We start from the raw sequence: 20,668 nt of genomic DNA on the forward strand, positions 1-20,668 counted from the left end.
CACATGATGTCAATTACCTCCTCCCACATCACCAAACAGTTTCAGCATGTACTGTACATTCCTGGGCATTTATCATGTATTCTCAAAAAATGTTATACAAAAACAAAACACAAGTTTTATCTGGAGGGAGGGAGGGCAAATTTGCCATTTTTTGTTCTTTATAATGCTTACAGTCTATACGTCTTTCAGCAACCAGTTTAGTAAGCCATTAAACTATTTTTCATGGTACTTGCTTATGAAGCAAGAAATGAAAAGCTTCAGAGTCAAACTTGCAGGATTCTGGAAGCTGTTTTTTAGTAGGCAGGCCATCTGCAGTTACTGCCCAGCAAAATGGTACTTAACCTTGCTATAAAAAAGTTGTAAGGTATTACTTCTTCCTTTTGTTAGATGAGATAGATAAGGCAGAAAATCTCTGAAAATCAAGCCAGATGTCCAGGTCTTCTCTAGTAGAAAACCCAAGAGTTAGCATGACCGCAACAGTAAACAATATGATGAACAGCTAAAGGAGTTAAATGACTAGTCTTTAGGCATGCTGCATGCTACGTATGTGCCCACTACGAGGTAAACTAAAGAAGAAAACTCCTTGATCTTGCAAATATAACAGCATATGTACTGCTGCAACTTGGATTTTTACTTCAAGGCCGTAAACTAGAAAGTTGACACTGATGCAATTTCTCCACAAAGGACATTATGGTCAAGAAGGAGCAAAGACGACCAAAATAAATTATGGTTGTCACGGAGGGCCCAAGGTCAGCATATTAATGTTGCTGAAAGTAAAATGACAGGTCACACCCTTCATGCAATCTTTTTTTTTTGGGGGGGGGGGGGGGGTTAAAAAAACTCAAAGAAAAGAAACTTACATTTATCACTGAAACACTTTCCATAGTATGCAGGTTTTTGGTTCTCTGCATCATAAAAGCTCCTCAGCTACTTTATGCTTCAGTTCCTCACAAAGATGTACAAGAATTAGAATTACAGTGCTACATAATTATACTCTATTTTCTCCGAAGAATTTCCCACTCTGCAATGCTAAAACACTTAAAATATTCATGTAATATAGGGCAGGGAGACACTGAGCAACTTAGTTTACAATGGAGGATTAGAACACCGTACTAGGATACAGGAACACACAAGAACCTGTACAACATGTTTTCAGTAAACACTCCTGAAGAAGGCAACAGGGATATGTTAAAAACCACCTATACAGTGTTCAGAATAATCATTTTTTGTCATTTTCTTTTCCTGTACAGTGCTTTTTGTCCCACTCTCAAGGCACTGGTTTGATATATATATATATAGATATACTTTTTTTTTTTGCAAAACCAATAATTATACAATGTCATACAAGTATGAGAAATGTAACAGTGAAGGAACAAACAAAACATGCATCTTATCACGTTGCAGTACTGAAATCATTACTATGGCTGCTTTTTAACAGAAGATTGTGAATCAAAAATAAGGCTCCCAAATGAAATACATTTATATAAATATGTAAACAAAGATAAACAATTAAAAATACTTGCAATGTGCAGGGTTCATCTTTAAGATCCAAACCAAATTGTGAGGCATTTTGTATTGACAGCCACAACATGGAAGCAAGCTATGAGGCTGGACTGAAAATTTGAGAGGTGTTACAGTGTGTACTGTAATGTTCCTCAATGGGGCAAACTACAGAGGTTGGTGACTAATAATGGAAAACACTAGTAGCTTCCCTTCCCCTCTTTAAGCAGAGAATTTGGAGAAACAGTTTCATAAACAACAGGAATCAAACTGTAAGAGTGGGTAGATAACCAGCACACACAAAGCATATGTCACAAAGAGAAGAGGCATAAACATACAATTAAAATGACAATCTCTACCACACAGGCCACTAAGAGGTAGAATACTGTGCTTCCTTTCTGCATTCCAGTCCTTGAGACCTGCACATGACTGCAGACACGAAAGGAGGCAGGCACAAAAATAACAGGTCCTATATGTGTAGACACAAAAAATATATATATTTTACTTTTAGGGACAAACACAAAGAACACTGTATTGCTCAGAAAAATAACCTTAAATATGCAGTCATATCACTGGAGACAGTAAAACTCTGAAACTACAATGTACTGGAAAAGCTGCTGCTTTAACAATTACATTCTGAAAGGCAGCAAAAGTTCTCTCTCTCTTTTTTCATATAAAGCCTTATGCTCTGGAGGAAACTTCTGCCAAAGGCTTTGTCCAGCTTGGCAGAACCATACTTTTCTACTGTTGGTGCCCTGTTCCTGGGACACCAACATGCTTACTCTACAGATACTTAACTTCCTCACCCCCCCCCCCTGCATATCAGTTATCCGTTTCATATTTATGACACCCTTTTTATGAATAACTACTTCCTTAAACTAACCCTTTCCTAAAATCTGACACATATGAAACATCTCTGTAGAAGAGCGGTTTCTAATAGCACTGAGGCATGGAACATTTTGTATGCGCCACCAGTGATAAGGGTTAAGGAAAAAGCACCACAGCTGTAGAAGGCTTACAATGGGCAGAAAATATCCAAAAAACATATAACCAACTCTCATTCTCTTATAGAAGGAAGGGGGATTTAGGTGCCTCAAATTTAGAACTGGTACAGACTGAAGCCACATTACCAATGCAACAGCGGGTATACATAGTAATTTTAGGAGGCTTTTTGACAGCGTCAGCGTTAATATTCACATATGACCATACATAATAAAAAAAAATCTTTCTCCCAAGGATCTTCCCCTCCCCACTACAGCCACTTTCTGATCAGATCAGAGGACAAGTACAGGTGTGTTCTGGGTGGATTTGAGGAAGCCATCTTCATAGCCTTCTTCCTTTAACAAGTAAGGTGACCAGACTATATATGTGAGGATTCTGACATAGTGGCTCTACAGACGCAAGTATACAACACATAATCCTCAATGTAAAGTTGTTAAAATGAGTGCTGTATTCTAAATTGTAAGACAGATTAAACGCAATGATAAAGCTCAGACTGTGAACAAGGCAACCTGGGGGTCTGAGTAGTGGCTTGAACCCTGTAGGTGACAGCTTTGTTGGGGGGGGGGGGTGACAATGAGCAGCTGTAGTCTGCAAGGTACTATGACTGGCTGCATCATTACTACCTACTGCAGACAAGGTGACACAGTAATGAAACAAGCCAGGGAAAGGACATGTATCTTAGCCTACACCAAGCAGCATATTGCTCTACAGCTACCCACTAGGTAAATGGAAGCTTACATGCACAACTGGGCCGAAAACTGCTGACCTTAGCTTCAACAAGGTGATAGCTATCGCGGTCATGGGGAAGAGTCAAGCTATAAAACACCTGGCTTGCCAAGATGGCTCACTCTGCAGGCTCTTAAACTCATCACTCACCCGTGCACAGGGACACTAAGTTAAATCACCACTGGAAAGGGAGGAAGGAACCTCACCAACAGAGGATGAAAAGTTATAACCAGTTCAGGCAGGGGAATTAAAAGGATAATGGAAGGATGATGGCTGGCACCCCAGGAAAACAAAGCTGCTGAAGGGGGGGGGGGGGGGGGCACAATACTGAACTGAATGTAAAACTTCACCTAGAGGCCAAGTGAATTTTAAAATAGTTTAGAAATGGTAAGGTACAACTTTTTTATCACTACTGCACCACTGTGCTGCCACAACTGGAGAATAGACTGGAATGGAGAAACTTTAAATGTCAATGTTCATCTTTAATTCCATAACAAGGGCTGCAAAAAGGAGACTGTTTCAGTTACTTTTTAAACATTGCCTCCCTCATGACACCCCATGCAGCTTTATATTAGGACCCTGCCACTGCACTCCCTCTTCCTCTGTGTTGAAGTCTGTTGTCATAGCCAATGCACCATTGATTCAATGATTGCCAAGTGCTCACTCCTTTACAACTCCTAAAATGGACCTTCTCCAATTTTTTTTGCTGGCTACACTGTGGAATTCCATAAGCTATATACAAAATTTCCACTGTCTCAGCAAGCTGAATAATACATCTTTTCAGGACTAAGTCAGTAAATATAATTTTCTCTTCTGAAAGCAAACCAAAGCACTAGCTACATCAGAAGTTACCACATGTTAAATGTAGGGATGTATGTTTTTGGGTAAGTAAAAATCGTACAAGTGTATTTCATGCTCTGTTGCCTTATGTCTACATGAAACTACATGACTAAAATGGCTAAGAAATGCTACTATTGTCAATAAATGACTAGACCTGTACTAAGCAGCTACATATCTGTTCTGTAAAATCACTCCCAATATTAAGTAATATAGGGGCAGACAGAAGGCCACATTGTCAAGGAAATCTGACCAAGTACTACACAATAAAACAAGAGCATCTCTTTCACATATTACAGTTTCAGTACCACATTTCATGCAGTACTTGACTCAGGTGGTTGTAATATATTTATCCCCAAAGTATGTGCGCATCAATTACATGTCTCACCATAATATCTACAACTGTCTGGTCTTCAACATCCTAAAGCAGTTTAACTAAACTGCATATCATGCTTGCCCTTGTAATGTACAGGCAAACTCAGTCATTCTAGTGTTCTTTTGTTGAATAATACAGTATTTCCCATATAAAAGGACTATCAGAAGTCCAACAGCACAGTTGCTTACAGAAATGACTTGGTTCTTTTCCAATAATTCAATAGTATGGCATTTGAGTATCCTGGAAATTTTCTGTGTTTATGTGGACCACCAGTCCAGACTGGTTAAAATATACATGGAGAAAAAAGCTCCATAGCTAGCATTTTCCTCTTTTTTTAATTCATTGCCACTGATATACAGGATTTCAGTTAATTCATAAACCAGTTTTTTTTTCTGGCTGCAGGTTCTGACTAGTTCTACATAATGTGGCAAGTAACATCATCTGCCGGCAGACTGAGACTGTGGAGCCATGATGACATGTGAAGGGATAGGCATGTTCAGTTCTGTCCTTTGTGTTGCCATCTGAGTGAGGACTGATGTGGCAACAGCTTCAGCTGCTGTGCGAACATTCATTCCATTTGGGGTGGCAGTAACAGAGCTGTGCTGAATAACAGGGGCAGGAGATCCAGTTGGTTCTGAGTTAGCCTTCGGACTGTCATCTGTTGCTCAAAAAAAAAAAAAAAATTTAAATGTTGCCGTCAGTTAAAAACACACAACAAACATCTTTCTCAGTAAATCAGCCACCTTCAATCCAAGAACTAATATGACACCAATAAAATAAGACCATCAGCTCCCCATTTCCTTTTTTTTTATTAAAAAAAAAGTTGGCGTTAGTGAGGAAGACCCACACAACTAAGGTCCCCTGGACACCAGAGAACAATCCAGAGTGTGTCTTTGGGTGAAAGAAGAGGTTGTAAGTTAGTATACCTATTAAATGAAATCATCTTCACAATCGAAAATACTACTCCTCCTTTCAGATAATACCATACATCACATAATAAATTCAGTGAGTCACAAGCAGCTTTACGAAAGTAGGAAAAGGGTAAGTCAGCAATAAGAATAGCAAGAAACATGGTGGCAACATCAACATCTATATCATAACACTGTGGACTCTAGCAGACAGATGTACTGCGCATTAAAAATAAAACCTTGAAGCTGGCAGAAGAGTCCTTTATTCTACGACTGGGGCCAACTGCTGACTAGCTGAAATGTTTGTGTACTCATTACCTGTGAAAGTACAATTGTGTAAGGTACTCACCACAACAGGAGATGACTCAAGTGTCCCTGCTTCACAATGCTGAATGGGTTATACAACTTGCTCAGAGACAACAATGCCATAACCAGGGATAATTAATAAGATATGTCTCATGAGCTGAGATTGGTTGCAGACATAATGTACGAAGGCTGGCTATAGCTGCAGTGGGCTTACACACAGAATCAGAAATCCCAGGGAACTCCACAATACTAAGCCAGTGGAAAATATGTCAATCCACAACTAAATATCACAAAGCAGAAGTGTTATCAAGTCCTTAGCATCCACCAGCAATATTGGTAAGAAAGTAAACTGTCTTTCTTTGGGAAGAAAAAAAACATGCTGCTGTGTGTGATAAAGACTCTACTACTACTTTTTTTTCAGCTATTCCAGTTAGGGGTCACCACAGTGGATCATCTGTTTCCATTTATTCCTGTCCTCTGCATCTTGCTCTGTCACACCAACCACCTGCATGTCCTCTCTCACTCCATCTATAAACCTCATCTTAGGCCTTCCTTTTTTCCTCTTACCTGGCAGCTCCATCCTTAGCATCCTTTTCCCAATATAGGCAGCATCCCTCCTCAGCACTTATCCAAACCAACACAATCTTGCCTGTCTGGCTTTTTCTCCAAACTGTCCAACCTGAGCTGACCTTCTAATATACTCATTCCTAATCCTGTTCATCCTTGTCACACACAGTGCAAATCTAAACATCTTTAACTCTGCTACATCCAGCTCTGACTACTGCCTTTTTGCAAATGCTATCATCTCCAACCCATATAACATAGCTGGTCTCACTTCCCTCTTGTAGACCTTCTCTTTCACTTTGACTGGTACCAGTCTGTCACAAATCCCTCCTGACTCTCTTCTCCACCCTGCCTATACTCTCTTCTTCACCTCTCTTCCACACTCACTATTACTCTGAACTGTTGATCCCAAACATTTAAACTCATCCACCTTCGCCAGCTCTACTCCCTGCATCCTCACCATTCCTCTATCCTCCCTCTCATTCACACACATATACTAACAGCTAATTAATTTCTCCTTTGGAGGAATATATACACAGTGTAAAAGGAGAAGCTATCAAACTTTGTCATCTTTCAATTAACATGATAAACTACCATACTGTCTAGATGGGAAACACAGATTAGACAAGGTTGCAAGACTATAGTGCCATTCATAAAGCTCATTCATCAGACATAATTACACTACTACTATGGACTCTACCTGACAAAAGGCTAACCCACCATGGTATTTCACTTGGAGGACACAGGCTTAACCAGGCTGAGCACTGCATCACCTTGCAGCAGACTCCTGCAACAACACAGCACCAGGACTAACAAAAACTTCTGTAAGGAAGGCATAAAAATGGACACTTCAATCCCATACTGCTATATTAAGTACCTCATATAACTGAGCTATAACATGTTATTCTTTCCATCTACTCAATGCTGGGTGGGTAGACTACAAAGCTAAACCTACAAATGTCAGGGAAAAAGGCTCCAGCAGACACATGCCAGACAACAGGGTGCACACCTCCACCTCTAGCTTTGGAGACTACAAGCAGTACCACTTACAGATAGAACTGCAGTTATCTTCATCTGTAAACCGAAGTGTCAATCTTGTCTCTGAATTAACCATGCTGTTGCAACACATTCTACAAACAGGCATGTCCTAAAAAGATATGCAAACAGTACAGTTGTGTAGGAAGCTTACTTTAATAGTAGATGTTCTAGTGCGGTCACTGTTGCAGTTGTCACTGTAGGGAACTGCAGTCTGAATTTCAGAGTAGGGCATCCTCTAACCGAAGGCCAGGCAGATGTCACCTTATTTTCTGTATTTTCCTATGCCTAATATACAGGTGGTGTCTACCAGCATCACCTTCGGTTCTTCCTTGCTGCATGTGTGAATGCTAGCAGAAAGTGTGCTCACAAGTTTATAATAGTCCAGGTCTATGAAGGAACAGCAGGGCAGATAAACAGACCCTTTCTATTGTTTGTATTGTGCCTTATTAGAACTTGGGCTGGATTTTGAATGCTGGAGCAGTGACCACTAACAAAGGTGTAGGGCATGTGTGTATCCAAGGAAGTTAATAGATACGCTTGTAGATGTCAGATACCACACACACAGTTTTCTGACAACTATGCTTATTCTTAACTGAAAAATCACTGTGAGCATAAAGACAAAACTGCACAACTGGTAATCTCTTCATCAAAAACTCCGTCTAGTAGAAACCTTCAAAAACTGTACACTATGCAGAAGCCAGTCTTTCCTTAAATATTACTTTGTTAAAGGCACAGTAACAAATTGAACTTAGTATTTTAAATATACAATAAATCTCTACATCAATAAAAAATCCTAGTTTCAATAATAAAAGACAAGGAAGCAAGTAACTTTATAGATTCTGATGAAAAGCCAATATAGGGAACAAAAGTGTTCAATCTGCTTTCTTATTCAAATAAAGTAAAGGATTTTATGGTGGTTCGGAATGTTATTTCACTGGACTCTGCATACTGTACTGTTTTTCCAGGCTTCTACCGAATGGAGTTTACCAAGTGTGCTTATTGCCTTGGTTTAGAGCACAACATTGATGAATGCCAAATTTACCATGGATTTAGGCCTAAACTTTTTAAGGTATGGTTTTAAGCCACTTGAGAATTCCTGACCAAGAAGAAGTCGGCAGACATCTTGGGTAAGATCTCTATGTTTGCGGTGTCACAACAAGCTAACAGCACAGATATTCCCCCTCAAAATGAAAAAGAAAGACAAGTGATGCCCAAAGTAGAAGTTCAGGGAGACCTCAAAAATGATCCAGTCATTTGAGGATCCTAGATCAACACCTCCACAGTACTACATCCTGTATTGCTAACATTATACAGCTTTTTCTCCTACTACCATCTCTATTTTACCGTCTCCCCAACACCTCCACACTACTACATCCTGTATTGCTAACATTATACAGTTTTTTCTCCTACTACTATATCTATTTTAGTACACTATTAAAACTTCTTCACTTAACCTTCTCTACCTCTTACATCTCTCTCCCTCTGCCACCTTTACTTTAACATTCTACTAGACTCCATCCCCTTACCTACTCTACCTCTCAACCCACATATCAAAATGGCCTCAACACATACCTCTACATACACAAACCTACTACTCTTAACCACTATTCTAGCCTCTCTAACTCTACCCTACACACTAACCTTCATTGAACACTTGTCTCTGCCTAAACTACACTACCCCCACCATCAAACTCTACTAGTTTGTCATGGAATCTCTCTCAACCACATTAACATAACCTCCACTTCTACCTATATACTTCCTAGGTATCATAGATCTTCCCATACTACTTACTTCCATAACAAAAAAACCCTAAATATAACTACTACACATTCCTAAAGATATTACAAAAACCTCAGCAGCATCCCCTATTAGATGGCGATATTCATCCAAAATCTGGCCCCAATTCAAGAATTACAAGTAACACACAAAACCTCACTTCACATAATTCCATTACCCCAAAAAGACATGCTAAATCCCTCCTCATAGCTCACCTTAACATCTGTAGCTTTAACAATAAAATTACCCACCTTCATGCACTCTTACAGATGCACACATTTGACATTCTCTGTATTACAGAAACATGGCTAAAGCCTTCAACTCAAGACCAGAAAATTACCCCACCTGGATATAACATCCTTAGATGTGATCGCAAAACCAAAAATGGGGGAGGTGTAGCCATCTTATATAAATCAGAGCTTCAAGTTTCACCCTTCAATGCGTCCCTACCCACAGATACTAATGCAAAAACCCTTACTGCTAAACTTCAAATCAACAACTCTAAATCCATCTATTTAATTTGCTCCTATCTTCCTCCTGGTAACAACATCAATACTCTTGAAAACTTACTTAGTTGTGTCTCTACCCACCTACCTCAGGAAATCATTCTACTAGGTGACTTTAACATAGACTGGGCTACATGTAACTCGCCCAGTCCTGTCAATCACATAAATCTTTATGGTTTCTCACAAATAATAACCACCCATACTAGAATCCATAAATCAAGTGGTAAGAAAACCACAATAGACTGGATACTTATTAACAGTCATCCTGGCACTTATAAACCAGGAACCCTTCCTGATGATATCAGCGACCATGTTCTAACCTATATAATTAAACAAAAAAATGCATATCCCTAATTGTAATATTTACAAAACCGCCCGATCTAAAAAACACTTTCAACCAGAGAGCTTCCAAAATGAACTGAAAGCATGTGACTAGTCACCACTGTACCATCTGCAACTTGATGAAGCAGTCACTTACTTTAATACTAGATTCCTACAAATCCTAGACTACCATGCCCCCCTGCCACTACTCCCGAATTAGGACCAAAATTGCCCCATGGCTCACAAAACAAACTATGCAAAAGATCCTCCCAAGAAACAAAATTTGGGCCAAATGGAGAGCATCTAAAAGCCCTTCAGATCACATTTACTTCAAACAACTAAGAAATGCCACCAAAAAAGACATTCTCCTAGACAAAAAACACTTCTACCTCCACCTCCAACAAATCCACCAACAAAAACCAAAAAAGTTCTGGTCAGGCATTAACAAACTACTCCAGCCAGGTGGACTCTAAAACACCTGTCCCATCAGGTATCACCCATAATAACCCTAAGCAAATTGCTGATGCCTTCAATAATTACTTTACTGAAGCCATCCAAACTCTAGCCAATACATTACCACCTATTAGCACTTCATCGTTAAATACCCCAAACAACCCAGTTCCCACTTTTCATATACAACCTGTACCCACTTACCTCATTTGCAACTTCCTTCAAAAACTCAAACCATGCACTCCGTCTGCCTACCAGCAGAATACCTGCAAATTGCAGCTAAAGCTATTGCCTATCCCATTTCCATCCTTATAAATAGAAAGTACAGTTGTGTACCTACCATAAATGTAGATGTTCGAGTGTATTCACTGTTGCAGTCATTTCACTTGGGTTATCCTGCTGGCAGGCTACCCGCAGTCGGCCTGAATTCCAAAGACCTGGTCCTGCGTCGGTTGCTGTCGCCTCTTCCCTGACGTCAGTGCGCCAGGGGTATAAAAGATGCAGCCGACTCCATTTTTTCAGGTTTTTCTTGCCCCAGATATCAGGTGCCCCCAAAAGGGTAGGCTAAAAATATTTGCAAAATAAAAAAGCATGCACAAACATAAACATTACCTTCCTCTACAAGCAAATACACCACATAGGTTGTATAGAATAGAGAAGTACAGATAAGTCCCAGCAATGAAAGGGGGTTGGTGGGAGGGTAACCTGGACTGCAACAGTGAATACACTCGTACACAACTGTACTATGTTCATCGTGTTTCACTGTTGCAGTCATTACACTTGGGTTGAATCCCAAAGATGAGGTTGGGCAGCTGGATCTAAATAGGATTAGGAGTGGCTATGAGGCCCTGCAGAACTGCACTGGCAAAGCCTGCTCTGGATTTAGAGTAAAGAGGTAAGTGATAGTGCTTGGTAAAAGTGTGCACTGAACTCCAAGTTGCAGCCTCCAAAATTTCCTTGGTTGGGACTCCTCTGAGAAAGGCTGCTGATGTGGCTGCTGCCCTGGTAGAATGTGGCCTAATATTCTTAGGCACTGATTTGCCATGCTGTGCATAGCAGAAACAAATGCAGTGTCCTATCCATTTTGAAATAGTCTGCTTTGAAATAGCCTTTCCTTGTGATCCTGCAGCATATGCCACAAAAAGTTGCTCAGTTTTTCTGAAAGCTTTTGTTTTGTCCAAGTAGAATCATAGCTGTCTGTGTATGTCTAAAGAGTGCAGAAGTCTCTCCCCTTTACTCTGGGGATTTGGATAAAAGGTTGGTAAATGAATGGTTTGGTTAAGAGCCACACTGGATACTACCTTTGGCATAAATGTTGGATTTGTCCTTAGAGAGACCCTGTCCGGATGAAAAATTATAAAAGGTTCCACTGCCATTAATGCCTGTAACTCTGAGACTCTTCTTGCTGAAGTTATTGCTAGGAGCAGAGCAGTTTTTCATGATAAGAATTTTATCTCAGCTGTAATGGCTGGCTCAAAAGGAGGCAGTGTGAGCTTTTCCAAGACAAAGCTGAGGTCCCATGTTGGTACTGGTGCTCTCCTTGGGGGTCTTATGTTTTTTGCCCCTCTGAGGTACTGTCTTAGTAGTGGATGAGAGAAAATAGGAGGTTCCGTATTGTAATGAGCTGAAATGGCAGAGGCATGAATCTTAATTGATGAGAAGGATAGGCCTTTGTCCAGCATCTCAGTTAGGTATTGTAATATCTGAGGAATATTAGGAACAAGCGATTCAAGACCTTGTGCCTGGTTCCAAGCACAGAATCTCTTCCATTTTTCTGCATAAGATTTCCTGGTGCTGGGCCTCCTGGCTTCCAAAATGACATCCATAACTGTTTTAGAGAGAGGTGTGTTCTGAGTGGCTATATTATTCTCTACGCAGCCAGATTTAAGGTTCTGAGTTGGCTGTCTAGGATCTGATTGTTTTGTTGGGTCAGCAGATGAGGAATTTGAGGTAAAGTCCAGGCTGGCCCTTGAGACAAGCTCTTTAGGATTGGGTACCAGTGCTGGTTGTGGCCAGTCTGGGGCAATCAGAATAATTTTTGGCTTCTCTTGTCTGCCTTTAGGAGTACCTTGGGGAGTAGAGGTAGTGGTGGATAGGCATAAACTGTTAGGCCTTTCTAGCTGAATGATAGAGCATCCACCTTCCATGCTTGTGAGTGATAAGTCCTTGTGCAGAATCTCTGTAATTGGCAGTTCTGAGGGGAGGCAAATAGATCTATGTCCGGGCATCCCCATTTCTTTGTTATCATGCTGAAGACTTGTGGATCTAGTTTCCACTCGTGAGGGTCCATGAGGTTTCTGCTTAGTTCGTCTGCCAGAGTATTTTTCTTTCCTGGCAGGAATTGTGCCTGCAGATGTACTTGATAGGCCAGTGCTGTGTTCCACAAAGCCATGGCTTGCCTGCAGAGGGAGTAGGAATGTCTGCCCCCTTGCTTGTTTATGTACCACATGACTGTAGTATTGTCCGTCTTTAGTAGTAGTTGTCCTGGATGTAGTAGATCCTTGAAGGCTGTCAGGGCATTCTGGACAGCTAGCATCTCTTTTTGATTGATATGAAGATGCATTTGGTCTGTGGGCCACTTGCCCTGTATACATTTTCCTGCCATGTGTGCTCCCCAGGCATAATCCGTTGCATCTGTTGTTAGTGTCTGCCTGGCTGTGGGTAAAGTGAAAGGCTGTTCCTTGTTGTGGTGACAGGCCAGTGCCCACCATCGAAACTCTTGTTGCAGGCAGGGAATGAGAGTAATTATTGTTTCCAGGCTGTGGCAATGTTGAGTCCAAACACTTTTTAGATACCATTGTAGCTTTCTCATATGCAGCCTTGCATATGGAATTAGTAGGATGCAGGATGCCATGACGCCCAAAGCCTGCAGAATTTTTCTTGCAGGTAGCAGGGTCTTTGTTGCCATCATTTGAAAGTAATGAGTCAGTTGCCTTTGTTTGTCTGGCATGAGATAAGCCATCTGGGCAGTTGTATTTAAGCTTGCACCCAGGAATATTATCTCTTGAGAAGGCACTAGTTTTAATTTCTTTTCGTTTACTGTGTACCCTAGGCAAATTAGTAATCTTTTTACAAATGCCAGATGCTTTAGTAGAATGTCCTTGCTGTCTGCTTGAATAAGGCAGTCGTCCAAGTAGGGATATATCTGAATTCCTTTTTGTCTGCAAAATGCAATTACTGGTGCCTGGCACTTTGTGAAGACCCTGGGTGCAGTAGATAAGCCAAAGGGCAGTGCAGAGAATTGGTAATGCATTGAGCCAGCTATGAATCTGAGGTATCTTCTGCAAGATCGTCTGATTGGGACATGCAGGTATGCCTCTTTGAGGTCCAAGGTAACTAGCCAAGCCTTTTTGCCCAGCATGGGTACAAGTTGCTGCAGTGTCAACATTTTGAATTTTGGAATGTCCAGGAAGGTATTTAGAGTAGACAGGTCCAGTATTGGTCTCCAAGCTTTGTCCTTTCTGGGTACCAAGAAAAGTCTTGAGTAAAATCCTTGTCCCTGCTCTTGCTGTGGTACTTTTTGGATAGCCCTTATGTCCATGAGAGCAGAAATTTGTTTTTGTGCCTCTGCCCATTGATTGTGTGGCAGGTCTGGCATAACTTTTGATCTTGATAGGGTGTGAAAGTGAAACCTGTAACCCTGGGAAACAATATTCAGTACCCATTTGTCCTGGGTGATCATGTGCCAATTTTGTGAGAAAAGTGCTAGTTTTCCCCCTAAGGGTGCTGCCAAAAGGTAAGTGCTTGGCATTGGTAGAGGAAAGTCATTGGGACTGTTTCCTATAAGGCTGTGATTTGTCTTCTCCACCTTTGGGGGCTGAAGCACCCCATTGCTTAGGTCTGTTTGAGCCTTGGGGCTGAGATCTGCCTCTTGGGTGTCTGTATCTGCCTCTTTGTGGCCTGTCTGACACTGGAAAGGACAAATTTTTAGAAGGCCAGTTCCTGCTAAATCTGGGTGGCTGAACCTGTAAGAAATCCTTTACTGTCTGCATTGGTTTTGCTTTATCCTCCATTTTCTTTAACACCTCTTCTGCCTTAACACCAAACAAAGTATCATGTTGTAATGGAGCATCCAACAATTTTGCTTTAACAAGATCAGGTAAACTTTGTTCTTTTAACCAAGCATGCCTTCGAATGACAGAACCTGTAACTGCGGCTCTGCAAGAAGCCTCTAATGTATCAAAACTACATTGCAAAGTATGCTTTCCCACTTGTTCAGCTGCATGCAATAAATCCTGCATTTCCTTATTTTCAGAACATTCTGAACTTGTAAGCATTTTCTGTTTTAGCAAAGCCATTAGGTATTGTTGATATTTAAGCACGCGAAACTGGCATTTTAAAGCTAAAGTAGCAGAGGTGCAAACTTTTTCCCCCCATCTGTCCAGTGCTCTAGAATCCCTATCAGAGGGAACAGGGTTTTTTGCAGTGGAAGCCTTGACCCCTTTGGGACCCTGAGAAATTATTTCTGGGTCAGTAGCAGGGTTTTTATGAAGAAATTTATGAGAATCTGGGACGCTGTTGTACCTATCTGGCTTAACTGGTGCAGGGGGTAAAGAATCAGGAGACAAACTGGATTCAGAAAATACATCATCAACAATATCTAGCACAGGGGGAATAGCAAGGGGCCTGTGCTGAGGAAGTAGAAGAAAGTCTCTGAGCCTTTTCTTGGATTCTGAATAATTCTGGCTCTCCCAATGGAAATGTTCCCTCATGGTGTGCAGTGTTTCCCCCAAAAGAGTAATCCTCAGGAGGAGAGGCTGAAGGGATAGATTCTTCAGCGTCAGAGTCCTCATAGGGAGGAAGAGAATATCCCTGTTCTGAAGAGGAATCAGAGGAAATAGAAACCTGGTCAGAGGAATCATAATCAGTATCTTGCCTAGACCTTTTATCAGGAGGGGGATGGGAACCCCTGATCAGAGTAATTAGATCCTCGGCCATTTTGAGCATCTGTTTCTTTGGCATGGATGACTGTCCAGGTGAATGTTGTACGTGTTTCTTTGTCTTTAAAGGTGTTTTGGACTTTGTCTTGGCTGCTGAAGTGGTCTTGATAGTAAGCTGCGAAGGTCTGAAAACACCCTCAGAAGCTGATGCCTGCTCAACGGCTCCGGACCCATCTGTAGGAATAGTTTCCGTAGGCCCAATACCTTGAGTTTCCAGAGGCCTAGTTGTTTCCACGTGGGAGTCGGAGGCGGCCTGTGGCTCTGAGGTAGCGGGTGTCAGGGGCTGCGAAAGCACTTCACTGAGCACCGGCGAACCAGCGACTGGCCTAGAAGAGGCTTTGTCATCGGTTTTGGACCTTGGATGCCTGTCCTTTTCTTTGTCCTTGCGCTTTTTATGAACTCAGGTCGTCGGTTGTTCCGATGGCATTATATAGTTAAACCTTCGGCCAAAGTAATGTAAAGCAAAATCGAACCGACGCTTAATAGTGCGTTGGTTGAATCTAGCGCAAAACCAACAACTAGCAACATCGTGGTCAGGGCCTAGGCAAGGAATACAGTAAGAATGAAAATCCTTATGAGGTATTTGCTTCCCACAAGAAATACAATTGTTAACTTTTACTGACATCAGACTGGAGCAAGAAAAAGTTTCCCCAACGGGGTACTTAGCTTTATTGAAGACTTCAGATCTGAAATTCAATTTCGAAAATCTCAGGAGTCGGCCGACCGGCACTTGAGAACTGCTTTTGCTTCAGGCACCGCACGGCAAGAAAGACTGAAGAAAATGGAGTCGGCTGCATCTTTTATACCCCTGGCGCACTGACGTCAGGGAAGAGGTGACAGCAACCGATGCCAGACCAGGACTTTGGAATTCTGGCCTACTGTGGGTAGCCTGCCAGCTGGATAACCCAAGTGCAATGACTGCAACAGTGAAACACGAACATCTATTACAGAAAGCACAATCCCATCCATATGGAAAGTCTCCCACATCATCCCTCTACATAAAGGTGGGTCATCCACTGACCTTTCCAACTTTGGCCCAATAGCCCTACTCTCCCCAATAGCCAAAATAATGGAAAAATGCATCCACCAACAACTCCTTGACCACCTTCTCCATAATAATTTACTTGCTAACTGTCAACACGGTTTTAGACCATTCCATAGCACAACAACCGCCCTGCTATCCTTTTCTGATTGTATAAATAAAAATCGTAACATTAACTCTCTTTCCTCTGCACTATTTATTGACCTTTCAAAAGCCTTTGATATGGTTAATCATCACCTGCTTATTGATGTACTAAAAGCCCACTCACTCAACCCACAAGCACTACTTTGGTTTAAATCTTATTTAGAAAACAGACAGCAAGCTGAGCTCTGGGACAATAATCTTTCCATACCCATGTCTGTGAACATTGGAGTACCCTAAGGCTCTATTCTAGGCCTTCTTCTCTTTTTAATATTTATTAATGCTCTAAATACCAAAATTCCTCAAGCCACCTGCATTCAACATGCAGATGACTCAACTTTAATATGTTCAGCCAAGTCCATAACCTCACTCCAGACCCTCACCCAGTCAGTATTTAACACTGTTGAAAATTGGCTCATGCAACACTGCCTCCTCCTGAACCCTAAAAAAACTAAATTACTGCTCTTTACTCCTACTCAAAAGTCAACACAAATTCACTTCACAATAACTTCTAACAATGGAACTAGCATTTCCCGACACTACAACCCGTCTCCTGGGAATAACAATTGACAACAACCTTAGCTATGATGACCATATCAATACTACCATAAAATCTGTTAACAAAAAACTAGGCTCCCTTTATAGAATCAAGCCTTTCCTTACCCAAACAACTAGAACCACTATTGCTCAAACCCACCTGATCTCTACCCTATTCTATGCTTCTGCCATATATACCAATCTATCTAAAAACAACCTTAACAAACTAGCAACCAGTTATAACAACATAGCCAGATTCGCCACCGGTACCCCCTATCAAACTCACCACTGTATCAACCTCCAAAACAAATGGGATAGTTAGAACTCCAAATCCATCTTCTTTGTCAACAACTTATCACCCAAAAGATCCTCTACCACCCTAATAATACCCCAATACTCACTAATCTGATTACTCCCTATAAAAATCTGGCTACATTACGCTTAGCAAATAGGCTTCTAGTTTTGACCATTAAATCCAACAACAAAGCTGGGGCCTCACTTTTCACCAACCAACTTCCGTGAGAGACCCTCAGTGCTGTAGATCTGAGAAAAATAACGATTTGGGTTATAAATCTTGTATGTCTCTCCCTTATCTTAAGACACTGGAGTGAAGGTATCCTGGCCTCTGACCAACACCGACAGAACCTGTCATGCAGGAATAATCTCCCTGCTGAGGGACTATTTCTAATGGCAAACATACGAGGCCTCAGCATCCCAGAAAAGAGTAACTCCAGTTCTGGAACTGGGCCGTCCTAAGCCAGTAGCTAACTCTCCAGTACAAAAAGCTCCCTTGGATGTCTGACGGTACCTAGTGGGTGCAAAACTCCAAACAGCCACTCCAACAGGCTGCATCAGTTTTACAAAATTTCTCTACAAGAGCAATACTGCAGACCCAGATGTGGTGTCTCTGGGAATCTGCTAAGGCAGACAGACTGACTCCTAGCAGAACACACTTCATAAGTAAAGGCAAAGCAGTTTGCTGGATAGAGTTGGGGAAAAAGGCATACAGTTCAGAAACTGTGGCAGGTGCACATTTTGCAATACCATGAACACGTCATCAAGCAATGTTTGCAGGGTTGTGCATTATACAATAACAAGAATCAGAAACCTTGCATGATCCCTCATAAAGACACTGAAACAAGGGAAACATGCTCATAAATGAGGGTAAGGCATCCAGAATGAGTTCTGTTATAAAAGGGTATCCCTGGTTGAGAATTCAGTTCCTGTCCAAGGACGCACGTGTAACAGATTCTGCTCTTTAAACCAAAGGCATACAACGTATTCCGAAAGCTGAATGACAGAGGAAAGACTACAAAGTCTGTGACTCTCACGTTCCAGCCATCATTCCCATATTAGAAGGATAGTAAAAGTGACCAGGTATCCCAAAACTCGCAATGAACCTTTACTGCCAAAGTTAAAAAAAAAAAAGTTATGTACTCACCAAAATGTTCCACGTGCGTTGTCCATCTCGCCTTCATTCTTCACTGGTTGGGTTCGGAACCGATCCTCGGTTCTGACTCGGCCGTATACAAAAGCTCAAGGTCTTCCACTGGCTCATGGCTGTATCCGTATCCCATCATGCTCTGCTAAAGTTCCCCAGATCATGTTTGCTGATAACAACAGTTACCTAATGGACTATTACAACATGTTATAGAACAATAAAGAAGGTCAGAGAACATACTTGCCAAATGTAACAGCTTGGTCCTCCCGGAGCCATACGCTGGGGGAAGGAGGGTGGGATGTAAGAATGAAGGCGTGATGGGAAACACACATGGAACGTTATGGTAAGTACATAACTTCTTTATGTAATGTTGTCCTATCTCGCCTTTATTCTTCACTGGTTGGGACAGTGTCTCTAGCACCATGCTTCTTGGATGGCTCATGGGAGAATATTCTTCATAACAGTGGATCCAAATGGGCCCTGTTCCTGGAGGCCAAATCCACTATGTAATGAGTGATAAAGGCATGAGGCCTTGCCCATGTTGCAGCAGCACAAATGGTATCAATTGGTAGTCTAGCATGAAAAGCAGAAGTAGTTGCTATGGCTCTTACAAAATGACCCCTGACTTTACAGGGAAGATCTTTGTTGTTAGATTTGTGTATAAAAATAATACAATCTGATCGCCATTTTGAAAGTGTGACCTTAGATACAGGAACACCTTTCTTAGCTTCTGAAAATGAAACAAATAATTGATCAGATTTTGTGAAGTCCTTTGTCCTATGTAAGTAGAAACGCAATTGTCTATGTACATCCAGTTGGTGTAGCATATATTCTGCCTTGTTGCCATAGTTGGGAAAAAACACTGGTAGTTCTATGGAATGATTTAAATTAGACTCTGAGCATACTTTTGGTAGGAAGGATGGGTTTGTTCAAAGGGATAATCTATCTTTGTGGAAAAGCATGTAGGGGGCTTTATCGATAATGCTTGCAGCTCTGAAACCCTTCTTGCAGAAGTGATGGCAATCAAAATACTTGTTTTCCATGTCAAGAGAAGAAGGAAAATACTTGCATCACACCACCAGTCTCACACAGACCCATTAAACCAGCACCGGCAAAAAAAACCCACATAAATACACAAAAACATACTCGGGAGGCTCTAAATAAAAATCTGTAAAAGCAACAGAGACCTCCAAAGCAGACATCCAAGCAAGCTCCACCCCCCAACACAAACCATGAAACACATACTTCTCAAAACCAGTGTGCCATACAATCACAGTCCTTAAGGCAAAATAACATACCCAACATACTAGTAATAGGTGACTCCATAGTCAGGCACACTGATGTCCCACTCACTAGGCTGAATAAGGAGAAGGTTACTGTTAGCTTCCTGTCAGGTGCCAGGATCCGCCACATAACACAAGCACTCAGGTCACTCCAGAACAAGTACAAATACGACTCTGTCATTGTCCATGTTGGTGTGAATGACCTGAGATGTACCTCCCTGGACTACATGAAAAGAGACATGGAAGAGCTCTCTGATCATGTAGCCCAGGCCAAAATGATCCTGAGTAGTATCCTGCCCTCACCAAGAACGATACCACAGTATAAAGAAAAAATTATCAATTTCAACAATTGGCTAAGTTTCTGGTGTCATTCAAAGGGGATCCAGTGTCTGTCCACCTGGGATGACATGCTCGACGAGCCACGCTGCTTCGCTAGAGATGGCTTGCACCTGTCACCCTTAGGCTTTCGAATACTGGCCAAGGCTCTTGCCAACCCCATAGTGCCTTTTTTAGGCAAGGCTCAAAAGACAAACCCACCGATGTAAATAACACAAGTAACAAAAAAACTGAGGGTAATGCTACTCAATGCCAAAAGTCTAAACCTCAAAATGCATGCACTCAAGGTACTCCTCAGTATGGAGAAAATCGATATATGTGCAGTAACAGAAACCCGGTTTAAGGCTCCAGAGAGCACCCCAGCACTACCAGGCTACAACTCATAACATACATTTCAGAACACGAACCCAAACTGAAATACAAAAGGTGGGGGCGTATCCATATTCATCAAGGATACCCACACCTCCAGGTTAGTGGCACAGCACGATGCTTCAGAGATCATCCACGCGCAACTAACAACGGGCAAAACTGCAATTCAAATTGTAGCTTGCTACAGATCACCCACCATGTCCCAGGACCCCCATTCCGTGTTTCTAGAAACACTGGGAAACATAAAGGTCCTACCAAACACCCTAAT

General features: G+C 41.6%; 1 protein-coding gene across 4 annotated transcripts in view; it reads right to left on the reverse strand.

Moving 5' to 3' along the window:
- Positions 1–1,456: 1,456 nt before the first annotated feature.
- The window catches only part of LOC122811822 (cyclic AMP-dependent transcription factor ATF-7-like), a 2,228,331-nt gene continuing 2,209,119 nt past the window's right edge, over positions 1,457–20,668 (reverse strand). For 3 of the 4 annotated variants that reach the window (XM_044083930.1, XM_044083929.1, XM_044083932.1), the window contains one exon: positions 1,457–5,105. In XM_044083930.1, coding sequence (XP_043939865.1) covers positions 4,879–5,105 — 227 coding nt within the window. In that variant the 3' untranslated portion in view covers positions 1,457–4,878. The remainder of the gene's footprint in view (positions 5,106–20,668) is intronic. The other variant, XM_044083931.1, reaches the window with a different exon arrangement.

Source organism: Protopterus annectens, chromosome 9.part0 (assembly GCF_019279795.1).
Source record: "Protopterus annectens isolate FY-2018-M chromosome 9.part0, PAN1.0, whole genome shotgun sequence".
NCBI lineage: Eukaryota > Metazoa > Chordata > Ceratodontiformes > Protopteridae > Protopterus > Protopterus annectens.